This window comes from Mastigoproctus giganteus, chromosome 13 (genome assembly GCF_048544385.1).
Source record: "Mastigoproctus giganteus isolate SK-2022 chromosome 13, ASM4854438v1, whole genome shotgun sequence".
NCBI classification, from domain to species: Eukaryota; Metazoa; Arthropoda; class Arachnida; order Uropygi; family Thelyphonidae; genus Mastigoproctus; species Mastigoproctus giganteus.
The window spans coordinates 6,908,560-6,921,372 of NC_143587.1; the positions used below are offsets into that span (position 1 = coordinate 6,908,560).

Here is a 12,813-nt window from a genome sequence, read left to right on the forward strand (position 1 = left end):
CAATCTGTGCTATTAGCACTGTTCTGGGGATGTCATATATTATACATTCATATAGAATGTATGCCTAGTCTTCACTTTCGCCACAGGTGCAGTTTGGGTCATCGGTCAGGCCTAAGGAGGTTACTTTCGCCTTTAGGGAGCCGTTGCTATACACTGCAATGAGACACTCCTAAGGCAGAGGCAACGGCACGTGTACTGGTAGTAGGATTATTCTGGACTGCATTCAACACACTTTGTTTCATGGCGGGAATTCGCGTTGAACGTGGTCTGCCCGCACTACTCCTGTTACCTTTAGAGGTAACAGGAGTAGTGCGGGCTAAATGACCCATAATCACACAAATTTTGATGCACATGCGCAAACAAATGGTGGTCCGGTACATGTCTGTCTGGGAACAATTCTCCATAAATTCATTGAGCGGCTTGTCCATTGCCCTCTGCTAATCCATACACTAGGTGCATGTCTGCCAGCTCACAGTTCGTATATCGATGCATGCTCTACGTGCGGCAACTACTGCTTGAATGAGTAAACCAGAAATTTTCCCCTCTCGCGAACTGATGAACAGCACCGTCTACTGACTTACGGTGACGTTTCCGGTTATGGGTTCCTATGCGATTCACATTCCTTTAGATGTTAACTACCTCCCCTAAACGTTTGTACCAATATTTTTGAGACACCCTGTGTGTATATATACAAAGGGTACTAGGAAAGTTTTGCAATACAGCTTTGTTTATTTAATTTTTTCAAAGTAATTTCCTCTACATTCAATACACCTCTCCATCCTCCGAAACCAATCTTTAAACAAGTTCTGCCAAGTTTCACTAGGGAGTAAAGCACACTCGTTGTCCCAAGCCCGTAGAAGGTCCTCATCACAAGGAAAACCACCTCCCTTTTAGCTTCATTTTCACATGTGGGAACAGTGCAAAGTCGCAGGGAGCAAGGTCTGGACCTTAGGGAGGGTGCTCGAGAAGTTTCAGTCCTGTCGTGGTCAAATATTCGGTGCAGGCTTTGGCGCGGTGAGCTGGAGCATCATCGTGATGGAGGTACCAGGTGTCCATTCTTGACTTTGGCCACAGGTTCTTCATAGATCCAATGACTTTAGGCAGGCATTGTTCAGTATACCACTTAGCTGTGACTGTCTTCTGCGTGTCCAAAACGACACGTTCAACAATTCCACTCGATTTGAAAAATACAGCTATCATTTTCTTCTTTACAGATCGGGATTTTCTGACAATTACGGGTGTGTCGTCATCATCAAAGACCCAAACTTTGTTTTGAGCCTTGGTCGGCAGATCGTAATAGTACAGCCAAGTCTCGTCACTGTCACGATGTTGTTCACATACCGAGATTGTCCCTTATCAAACTTTTTTAACATCTCCCGGCACCAAGTCACACGTCGTGTCATCTGCTCTTCAGTCAGTTGATGCGGCACCCAGAGAGAGCAAAGTTTCTTCACGTGCAAATGATCTTGCAGAATCGAACGAATTGCTGGTGCATTTAGGCCCAAAGTATCCTCTATCTGTTGGTAGGTCACTCGCCTGTTTTCGTCAAGCATTTTCCTCACAGCAGTAATGTTTTCCTCCGTAACTGATGTTCGTGGCCTTCCCGGCCTCTCAGAATCCTCCAGAGTGAAATTTCCCCTTTGGAATTCTCTATACCACCTGAATATCGTTGTATGATGTGGACAATCATCATCTAGTGCAAGAGTCATTTCTTCTAAGCACTGGTCTATGGTTAAACCACGCACGAAATTATACCGCAAAACTGTCCTTATCTCATTTCGTGACCACGATGCCATCGCAAGCACTTTACACTCTCACTACTAATGAATAACTGAGCCCATCGACTTGGCGCGGCGGCTACTATGCACGTATGAACATGTCTCAACATGCAGCAACAAGCAGCTTCCTGTGATTCATTGTTGCATCATATTGCAAAACTTTCCTAGTACCCTTTGTATATACATACACACAGATGAACCAAAACATTATGACCACCTACCCAATGTGATGTTGGTCCTCCACGTGCAGCCAAAACAGCTCATACCGAGTGAGGCATGGACACTACAAGATTTCTAAATATGCCTTGTGATATCTGGTACCAACACGTAACCAGCAGATCCTTTAACCCCTTTAAGGTCCATGGTTGAGATGCTGCAGAGAAGAGTTGCTGTTACAACACAAACCACAGATGCTCGATGGGATTGATGTCTGGGTAATTTAGAGGCCAGGGCAATACCTGGAAGTCTTCCTCATGTTCCGCAACCCAGTCTTGAACAATCCGGGTGGTTGTTGTTGTTGTTATTTGGTTTTTAGGAGCATTAGCAACTAAGGCCATATTGCTCCGGTGCGGTGGTCATTCCCTGACCTTTCCGCATGCTCCGTATTTGGTGGTGATGGGCTCGAACCCCGGTCTAATCAAGAAGCGTGTGCTCCTTCCCACTGGTGCTCCTTCCCACCTGGCTACGGAGGCGCCAATCCGGGTGGTGTGGCACATGGTGCATTATCCTGCTGAAAGATGGTACCTGCAGAGGGGAAGACCACTGCCACGAAAGGGTGCACCTGGTAAGCAATGATGTTTAGGTAGGTGGTAGACGTCGGAGTGCCTGGCCCATGGATGACTGGACCCAGGGTATCCTAGCAGAACATTGCCCAAAGAATGACACTGCCACCACCGGCTTGTTTTGTCCCACAGTGCATCCAGGTGCCATCACTTCCCCATGTAAATGGCGCACACGTACTTGGCCGTCCTCATGGTGCAACAGGAAACATGATTTATCGTGACACATTACTCCCGTCACCAACATTCTACTAGCGAGTTGCGTCACAGTCTCCCTTCTGTTGCCAAGTATCATCTGGGAGAGCCTTTGCTCACCTCGAGCATCGATGAGCCGTGGTTATCCAATACCTCGCCGGCAGTCATGGGTTCCCCCTCCTCGGACCACTTTCGGTAGGTACTAACCGCGGCTGACCGTGAGCACCTTACTAGCTGTGCCGTTTCAGATATGCTCTGACCCAGTCATCTGGCCATTACAATTTTGCCTTTGTCAAACTCGCTTAGGTCTCTGCCTTTCCCATCTGAAGAACAAGAGTAACACTGATTAGCGGAGCTCAGTATCAGGTGTTTTTTACACCATGTTCCGACCCGCGCCGTAGTTCACCTGCAGTTGCTTCGATTTGCATAATGATGCACTGGTCATAATATTTTGGCTCATCAGTATATACATATATATATATATATAGTAAGTGTAAAATGTTCATTGTCTAACAGCAATGAGCATTTGCTGTTAGTTCCCTGGAGTTCTCCCCAACTTGACATTGTGTACTCTGTGTAGCACAGAACTCTGTGAAGGCCACAGATTTTAAAAAAGGTGTAAGTGTATGGTTACGTTGTGTAATGTTATGTTGTTCATCTGACCTTTTAGCTGTTGCCCCCCCCATTTTGAGAGGCCGGATGGGTGAAACAGGAAGTGTTTTTTTTTTTTTCTTTTTGCTGATGCTATCTGTATAAGCTTGCTTTCTTGCATCATATGCCTCAATTAATGCTAATGCTAAGAATAGCATGGCCAGTTAAATTCAGTCTTAAATCCAATTAAGTACTCAAATTCAGTTACAGTCTGTCTTAAACGCAACTACATGCAATATTTAACCAATTGTTTTATGATAGATTATATAATAGTAATTTCATATTATGTTAATCAAAAACAGGCAGATAGGTTTGCCTCCTGCAACCTATATGCAGCCATTTGGATGGTGTATATATATTGCAATGTCTTTAGGATCACCATAAGTATACCTAATAAAATTTATTTATTTAAAGATGAGATTCTAACAGCAAACAAACCTTTAATCGTGAACTATCCATTTGCAACAGAATTTGTCCTGAAATATCGCACTCTAAGAACTTTGGAATATACTGATCCAATCCCTGAGCAAGCAACCACTGACCAACCTGTGTAGAAGTCCACTCATGGACTGGGCCTCCTTGCCACTGATGTGGTTTTTTATCACCAAGGGAGCAACTGAGCAACTTCTCTTCCTAACAAAAATTATTCAGATCATATCATTAAAAATACACCTGTTTGTTTTTTTTTTTTGTTTTTTTTAGCAAATAGAAAATATGTCTTAATTAACTACACAGTAGAATTTGTGTGATATAATATTTCACAAGGTTATCAGTATTGGCCACAAAATGCAAAAAATATTTGCAGAGTAGCCAGGCTTTTGCTGTGTTATATAAGTTTAATAATTCTTGTAATATTATTTATACATTTCATAAAGTGGGAGGCATATTCATGAATAGTCTAAGTCCATATACAAAAGAATATGTCTATTACAGAAGTATATATTTTGTAACATTTAATAGCTAAGATAAATGAGTTAAATTCTATCATGACAGAGTTGTTTATTCATAAGGCAGTGCCTAAAAAATCCTAGTGGGGGGGCAGGGGCAGAACTGGCTAGAAGGAACTTGGATGGTTGCAATGGACTGTGTTGACATTATGCAAACTTCATTGAGTTCTATCTCTGGACTTCTGGGTTGATTATCTGCATTGACAACAGTATCACTAATATAATATAATATATTATAATATTTGTAAAATAATAAGAGAAGCTTTCCTCAATATAGTATGTAGAACACTTCCGTATGATACTCTCCAGAAATTAAAACAAAAAACTTACATTAGAGTAACAAATAATTAAAAATCAATTTAACCCAATAAAACTGAATTTTATTGCAAAAATTGCAAAACGAATTTTTTTGTTAAAATTCTTTTAATTAATTTTCTTATTTTTAATTAAATTGAGTTTTATTGGGTCAAATTGATTTTTAATTATTTTTTAATTATTTGTTTCTCTAATGTAAATTTTTTCGTTTTAATTTCTGGAGAGTACCATATGGAGTGTTCTACGTACTATATTGAGGTAAACTTCTCTTATTATTTTACAAATATTGATATCAATGTAGAATCTGGTTCATACTATATAATATTATATAATATAATATAATTATGTTATCTACTGGGTCTGACTTGTATAGTAGGATGTGGTGGTCGGTTAGACTTCTTGGATTCCCAAATCTAGTAATTCAAAATTTCCAGACACAGATCTCTATGAAGTTCACAAAACATTGCTAGTACCCAAAGAGTCCAATTCATCACACAAAACCACAACCAGTCAGAGGTACCCACATCTTTTCATTACGAAAAGAAGTTCTAACCAATCGGAAGATGGCAACATGGCCTCTTACAAGGGATGCCCTGACCTTTCTCTCTCAGAACTTCTGGTCTGAAAATTTTTTTTGAGATTTTTAAAAGAAGAGTAGTTTAGTCAGCAAGCTGTTCAGTGAGCAATTGTGAGCAAGTGATTTACATGAAGATCATCTTATCTTCATAAGTTAAGATGATATTCATGTTTCTTCTTAAAAAATGATTAAATTATTGAATTTTATTTAATAAAATTAAAATTATATGATAAATTATTAATTTGAAAACAACAGAGGACTACAGCACCAATCAGCGTTCAAAGTTGAATTGGTCTTTGTTTTTTGCAACCTCTGTTTTGATTTGGTTGAGATGATCAATTTATAAAAATGGAAGAGCAACAAAAACATATATTGGTAAAAATAAAGTAGTTTAGTTTTTGGAGCACAGTAAAATTTTAATATATTCATGATAATGTCCATCTAAAAATGAGTTAAGCATAAACATGTTGAACAATGTTTACATTTTATGAACGTGAGTTCTCCACAAATTTCATATTCAAAGTTGAATGTTTGCTGTTTGATATTACCAAAATCAGTTATTTTTAGATGTTATATGAACAAATTTTTTTGCCAAGTATATATTAAAATTTTTTGAAAACTGGTTATAAACCAAATAATGCATTTCAATAAAGAAAACTTGATTACTTAATATAGTTTCTGCTTCCTTTTCATTAATACCTTTGAATCTTATCTCTTCTTCTATTCATAATTTTATGCTGTTTCTAAGGATAAACAACCAATAGTTGAATATATTTGGTTATTTTTGTTGGAATGATATTAGTATGAACCTTTTTATCTAGTAAAGTATCTTTAATCAAGTTTCATCTTTCTGACATCATCAGAATAAACTAATAGAAGAATTATGTCATTAGTCAGATAACAGTTTTAATAAATTCAAAGGCCAACTGGATGGAGGTTAATTTGTATTTTCTTATCTACTTCTTTTTTCTTTTTCTTTTTTTTTTTTTTTTTTTTTGCCAATGCAGCAAAAATCTGTGGCTACCTTGGTGAATACTATTACTATCTCTAATTACTCACTTTATCATTTGTGAAGTGGGGAAACATTCACACTTCTCCAGTCCATAGGGACCTCCCATGAATCCAAGGATGCTCTTATAATTATGGCTAGAGGTTTGCTGCCTGTATTAATATAATTGGATAGATTACACCACTCCAGGTGCCTTATTCAATAATTTCTCTTCCACTTTCCTATCAATTATTACAAAATCATTTATCTCCCCATTAGAATTTGATATACTCTGACTTTCCCATCCTAAAACATTTCTCATATGAAAAGGTAGATGCAAAATATCTATTCAGTTTGTCAGCAACCTGAGCAGGATCACCAACCGTTATACTATTCGTATCTAGAGATCCCCTTCCTTCTAGTGTTTACATAAGTATTTTAGGCTTGATGCAACTGAGTGGTCAGAAGTGTGAGTTTAGTAGTTCACGCTCTTTGAGAGGACTGTAGTTCAAGCCCATGACTACTAAATATGATTAACAACTGTATTCACAATTTATTTATTGTTAACTTCTCAGATATGGTAGCATGCTGTAGTATAAACAAGAACCTTTTTAAATTGAGCAAAAGGCAAGAACCTGTACTTGATATAGATTATAAGGATGCAAACTAAATAGGAAAAAAGAAGTCAACAATGGTGATGACTAATGATACTTATAATACATTCTTTCTGAGAGACAAAATATTTCATTCTCATGATAGATGCAGTTGAAATAAACTTGTAAAAAAAGCCGTTATGTACAGCTAGGTCACGATTAATGCGAATTCGAATAATGCAATATTCAATTTATTACGAATTGTATAATGATACCGGGTCGTGCTTAATGTGAACCAAAATTCAATTAATGTGAGGATAGCACATGCGCTGTTGAGGTTACCATGAAGGTTTTAGACAATGCTACTTCAGTGTGCACTTGTTTATCTTTGCACATGCATGTGCTGCTGCTGCCTGTCGTAATATACGTTCGTTTTTGTGATTTGTTTTAATCGTTTTAAGAAGTTCCCTTAACAAAATGGAAAAGAGGAAAGATTCTTTTAGATAAAAACACTACTAGTGCAAAAGAAGAAAAGGCTTATTATTAGATTAGAGCAAAAATTTGATGTGATTGAACAACATGAAAGTGGTCAGAGCAACTCTAAAATAGGATGAGATCTTGGAAAGCCTGAATCTACGGTACAGAATATTTTAAAACATGCAGGGGAAATAAAAGAAAAAGGTAAAGTTGCATCAGCTTTTTGTGGTTTGCAAACATCTACAAAGAACAGAAGTGTTACGATGATAGAAATGGAGCCTTTAACTGTATGGATTGAGGACTGCAATCAAAAAATAATGAAGTAGAAGACACGTTTAATGCAAGTGTTGGTTAGTTTGACTGATTTAAAAATAGAGTTCAGCTGCATAATGCTAAAATTACCGGTGAGGCGGCCAGTGCAAATGAGGATGCAGCATCTAAATATCCTGATGTTTTAAAAAAAAATAATCGAAGATGGTGGATACAACGATCAACAAATATTTAATGTATACGAAACCGGTTTATTCTGGAAAAGGATGCCTTCCAGAACTTATGTTTCTAAGAAAGAAAAAACTCAACCTGGATTTAAAGTTTCTAAAGATTGCCTAGCACTTTTATTGGGAGGCAATGCACAAAGCGATTGTAAATTCAAACCGATGCTTGTTTATCAGTGACCAAATCCTCATGCTCTAAAAGGCTACAATCATAAATCGCTTCCAGTTATTTGCCAATCAAATAAGAAAGCATAAGTGACCCAAGGTGCATTCACTGACTGGTTTTCAAGCTATTTTTGCTCAGCTGTTGAAAAATATTGCAAGGAAAGCAACATCACATTTAAAGTATTACTGATTTTAGATAATGCTCCAGGTCATCCAACTACACTCAGTTCATTATGAGAAAATGTAAAAATTATTTTTTTGCTGCCAAACATCTTTGTTGCAGCCCATGGATCAAGGGACCATTGCAACATTTAAGGACTACTACATAAGAAAAACATTTGAACAGGCAATTGCTAAAACTACAGGAGACGATGCAATTTCCTTAACAGAGTTCTGAAAAATTATAATATCAGACATGCAATAAAAAATATTCAGCAACAAATAACTGCAAACAACATGTGTGGAGTGTGGAAGAGCATTTTGCCTCACTGTGCATACAGTAGTGGTTTCAAAGAAAAAATTGTTATAGAAGAAATAACAAATATTGGAAGAGAACTTGAATTTGATGAACTAGAAAATGATGACGTTCAGAAACTGCTCAATTCACACTCGGAAGAATTGACTGATAGATGATGATCTCCTACTTTTAGATCAACAAAGGACATTTGAAGAAGGTGACAATGGTGCTGAAGAATGAGATAATGTGCAGGTGAAGGAGTTTGCTCTCAAGGAATTCAAAGAGAGGGTTCAAAGAAAAAATTGTTATAGAAGAAATAACAAATATTGGAAGAGAACTTGAATTTGATGAACTAGAAAATGATAACATTCAGAAACTGCTCAATTCACACTCGGAAGAATTGACTGATGGAGGATCAACAAATGGCATTTGAAGAAGGTGACAATGATGCCGGAGAACGAGATAATGCGCAGGTGAAGGAGTTTGCTCTCAAGGAATTCAAAGAGACGGCGCTGACTCTCTTTAAAAATTACAGCTGTGAATTACAGGCTCTGAAAAAAGGATAAGTGTTTATTTACTTAATTGTTATTTTATATTGTACTTTATAAGCAGCCTTATAGTTCTAGTTACGCTGGTTATTTTTATTTTTAATTTAGATAAGAGTTTTTGTAGATTACTACTTAATATACGTAAAACCGTTGTTTTGTTCGAAACTTGCAGCCATTGTTTTTGTATAGAGAGTGGTAGGGAATAAAATTTTAATTGCGGTAACTAGGTAGCTCTAACGTAAAATTATATAGCGTAATACGCATCATTACATTTAGGATTCTATTAGATAGTGTAGAATTGACAATTAATTAATTCAATTGATTGATCTTATTAATTTAAAATATCATGACCCAGACTAGAGTAGCAAAGCAATGGGCACAAAATGGCAGGAGTGCTGGGACTCAGGGGAGAACTGAGGGGTGCGATTCTCCAACGCATCACAGCCTAAAAAAAAATGCGCAATTTGTGAAATGTTTGCTGAACTCTTGGGAACAGAACATGATCTAGCCAAGGAGGATGTCTTCGTGTGTGCCAGGTGCAGAGTGTCTAAAAATTAGGCGTCAACTCAGCGTTTAATGGGCGTCTATGAGAGCTTGAGGTGTAGGGTAGATGCCCTTTAAAAAATTAATATGAGGGGCTTGTCAAGCTCTCAGCTGCCCAACTCGACACCAGAGCTCACTCTTGTGCATCAGGCAACACAGCGGCAATCTCCAAGGCAGAATGCACTGGTCCCAAAGGAACTAGTTATTGTTGGTGACACTATTGTCAGAGAGACAGGTAATATAGTGTGTAAAAAGGAGAGATGGAATAGGACCAGGGTATGTCTGCCAGGGGCAAAGGTTGATGACGTTGTAGCATATATCATCTTTTAAGGGCACAACGGGTGATATTGTTGTACATATTGGCACCAATGACATTAAAAGTAAGAGATCTGCAGATTTACTCAAGTACAGGTCAATGTTGCAAAACAGTTGCGAGTTAGGGTTAAATTTGAAAGTGTCTGCAATTTTGCCCAGACATGATAGGAGGTAATACATGATGAGAGCCTTGTCAATCAATTCGGACCTGGAGGGAATGTGCAAAGCTCAAGGGGTAGAATTTTTTTCAGCCTGGTTTGTGCTTGTTGACAGGAGAGACTGCTTCTATAGGGATGGGGAGCACTTAAATAAAAAGGGTGCAAGAATATTTGCTGATGCTATCGAGACAGTGTTGGGTGGGTCAAAAAATTGCTAGCTTAGGGGGGCGGGTTCACAGACTAAAAGGTTAAAAGTAGCTGTAGGCAGAGGCAAAGGTGATTCTTGCACTACTTCTATTAGAATAAGCAGTGGCCTGGAGCGAGGGATGCTGGGTGTCTCAGGGACTGATGGCAGTCATCGTGAAACAGGTGGGTATATGGGATGTGTTAGGGTAATTAAAAATAAGAATAGGTGTATATATACCAATGCTAGAAGCATGGAAGACTACTATAAAAATTGGAGCAGAATGGTATTAAGGGTAAGTTACTACAATGGATAAAAGGATGGTTGAGTGGAAGAAGACAGACGGTGGTAATCAATGGGACTGCTCTTCTTGGACTAATGTTATTAGTGGAGTCCCACAGGGTTCGGTGTTGGGTCCACTGTTGTTTTGTATATTTATCAATGATATTGATGACGGTATATCAGGCTTAATGTTGAAGTTTCCAGACGATACAAAGGTTGGCAGGGTTGTTAATGACAGTAATGACAGTGTGCTAGTGCAACAGGATCTAGAAAATTTAATGAATCTGAAGTGTTGGTCAAGACATCAAAGGCGGATATTGTTGGGATATCAGAGAGGTGGTGTCACACAGATATTAGGAATTCAGAATTGGAATTTGGGGAGTACAATGTGTACAGAAAAGATAGGAAGGGAGGAAGTGTTATGCTGTTAATTAAGAAAAACAAAATCACAAGAAGTGCATCCAGTTGATATAGATGAACAACTGTTGAGTCAGTCTGGTGTGACATAAGCACTGCGAAAGCAAAAATAAGAGTAAGAGTGTGTTATAGGCCTAATGACTCGAATGAGTACAATGAACAACTGTACAGAGAAAGAGTGGACTAGTAAATCAGAATGTCTTATAATGGGGGATTTTAACTTCGCAGATATTGACTTGAACTTGTGGGTTGGTCACTCACACACTAGTAAGACTTTTGTGGATTTATTGGATGATTGTTTTCTGCAGCAGCATGTTCGAGAGGCAACCAGAGAGGGTAATATTCTTGATCTGGTTATCAGAAGTGATTATTCGTATATTAAGAATTTGCAGATAAAGGAACCGCTAGGTGGCAGTGATCACAGTGTACTGATGTGGGATTTACTTAAAGATATAATTACTATCAGGGGGTAAAGGAAAGTGTTTTTGCTTCCATAAAGGTGACTACAATGGTCTCAGACAGTTTTAAAATTCTGTACAGTGGGATCAACTGATGATGTTACTAACAGCAAATTCTAAGTGGGAAGCATTCAAGGAATTAATTGTGGAAGCTACTAAAAGTTTCATACCTTTAAACAAATATTGTTCTAGATTAAGGCCTAAATGGTTGACAAATGAACTAATGAGACTCATGGCAGAGAAGAAAAATGCACAGGATGCATATAAATTATCAGGCGACACAGAAGGCTATGGCAGATATAAGCTAGTCTGTAATCAAGTCACAAAGGAGATTAGACAGGCAAAGGCAGATTATGAGAAATCTTTGGCAAAGGATGCTAAGAAAAACAGCAAGAATTTCTTTACTTATATAAACTCTAAAAGGAAGGGGATGAATCAGATTGGTCAACTTGATATCAATGGTTCGACTGTTGATGATCCTGCTCAGATAGCAAACAAACTGAATGAGTATTTTGCATCTACATTCACACATGAGGGGCTATTAAGGAAAGAAAATGCCAGAAGGTTATCAAATTGCGGTATGGTGCTTAATGATTTTGTAATAACTGAGAGCAAAGTGGAGGAGAAATTGTTGAAGTTAAACATCAGAAAGGCACCCGGGGTAAATGGGATCTATCCAGTTATATTAAAGGAGACGGCAAGGAAGTAAGCAAACCCTTAGTCATAATTATGAGAGCATCCTTGTGGAGTTTCCTAGGGGAGTTTCCCACCGACTGGAGCTGTGTAAATGTATCCTCAATTCAATTCACAAAGGAGGATTGAAGGGTGACACGAGTAATTACAGACCAGTTAGTTTAACTTTTCTCCCAGGTAAAATAATGGAGTCACTGGCTAAAGATGCATTGCAGGATCATCTAGACAAGATTGCTGCAATAATTCAGACACAGCATGGGTTTGTTAAGGGAAAGTCTTGTCTGACAAATTTGATTGGATATTATTATGTGGTTACAAAGGAACTGGATGCAAAAAATAATTTTGATATCATATACTTGGATTTCAGAAAAGCTTTTGACACTGTTCCGCATGGAAGACTACTGTACAAATTGGAGCAGAATGGTATTAAGGGTAAGTTGTTACAATGGATAAAAGGATGGTTGAGTGGGAGAAGACAGAGGGTGGTAATCAATGGGTGCTGCTCTTCTTGGACTAATGTTATTAGTGGAGTCCCACAGGGTTCGGTGTTGGGTCCACTGTTGTTTTGTATATTTATCAATGATATTGATGACGATATATCAGGCTTAATGTTGAAGTTTTCAGATGATACAAAGGTTGGCAGGGTTGTTAATGACAGTAATGACAGTGTGCTAGTGCAACAGGATCTAAAAAATTTGGGAAGATGGGCTGAGAAGTGGCAACTGAAGTGGCAACATTGACAAATGCAAAGTACTGCATATGGGTAGAAGTAACCCCAGATGAACGTACTAACTGTGTG

At 38.1% G+C, this 12,813-nt stretch overlaps 1 protein-coding gene across 1 annotated transcript in view; it reads right to left on the reverse strand.

Moving 5' to 3' along the window:
- Positions 1-12,813, reverse strand: part of LOC150075742 (uncharacterized) — a 292,105-nt gene that overhangs the window by 14,717 nt on the left and 264,575 nt on the right. Inside the window, exon 21 of the mRNA XM_090387865.1 lies at positions 3,842-4,036. Within this exon, the coding sequence (XP_090243991.1) occupies positions 3,842-4,036 (195 nt within the window). The remainder of the gene's footprint in view (positions 1-3,841; positions 4,037-12,813) is intronic.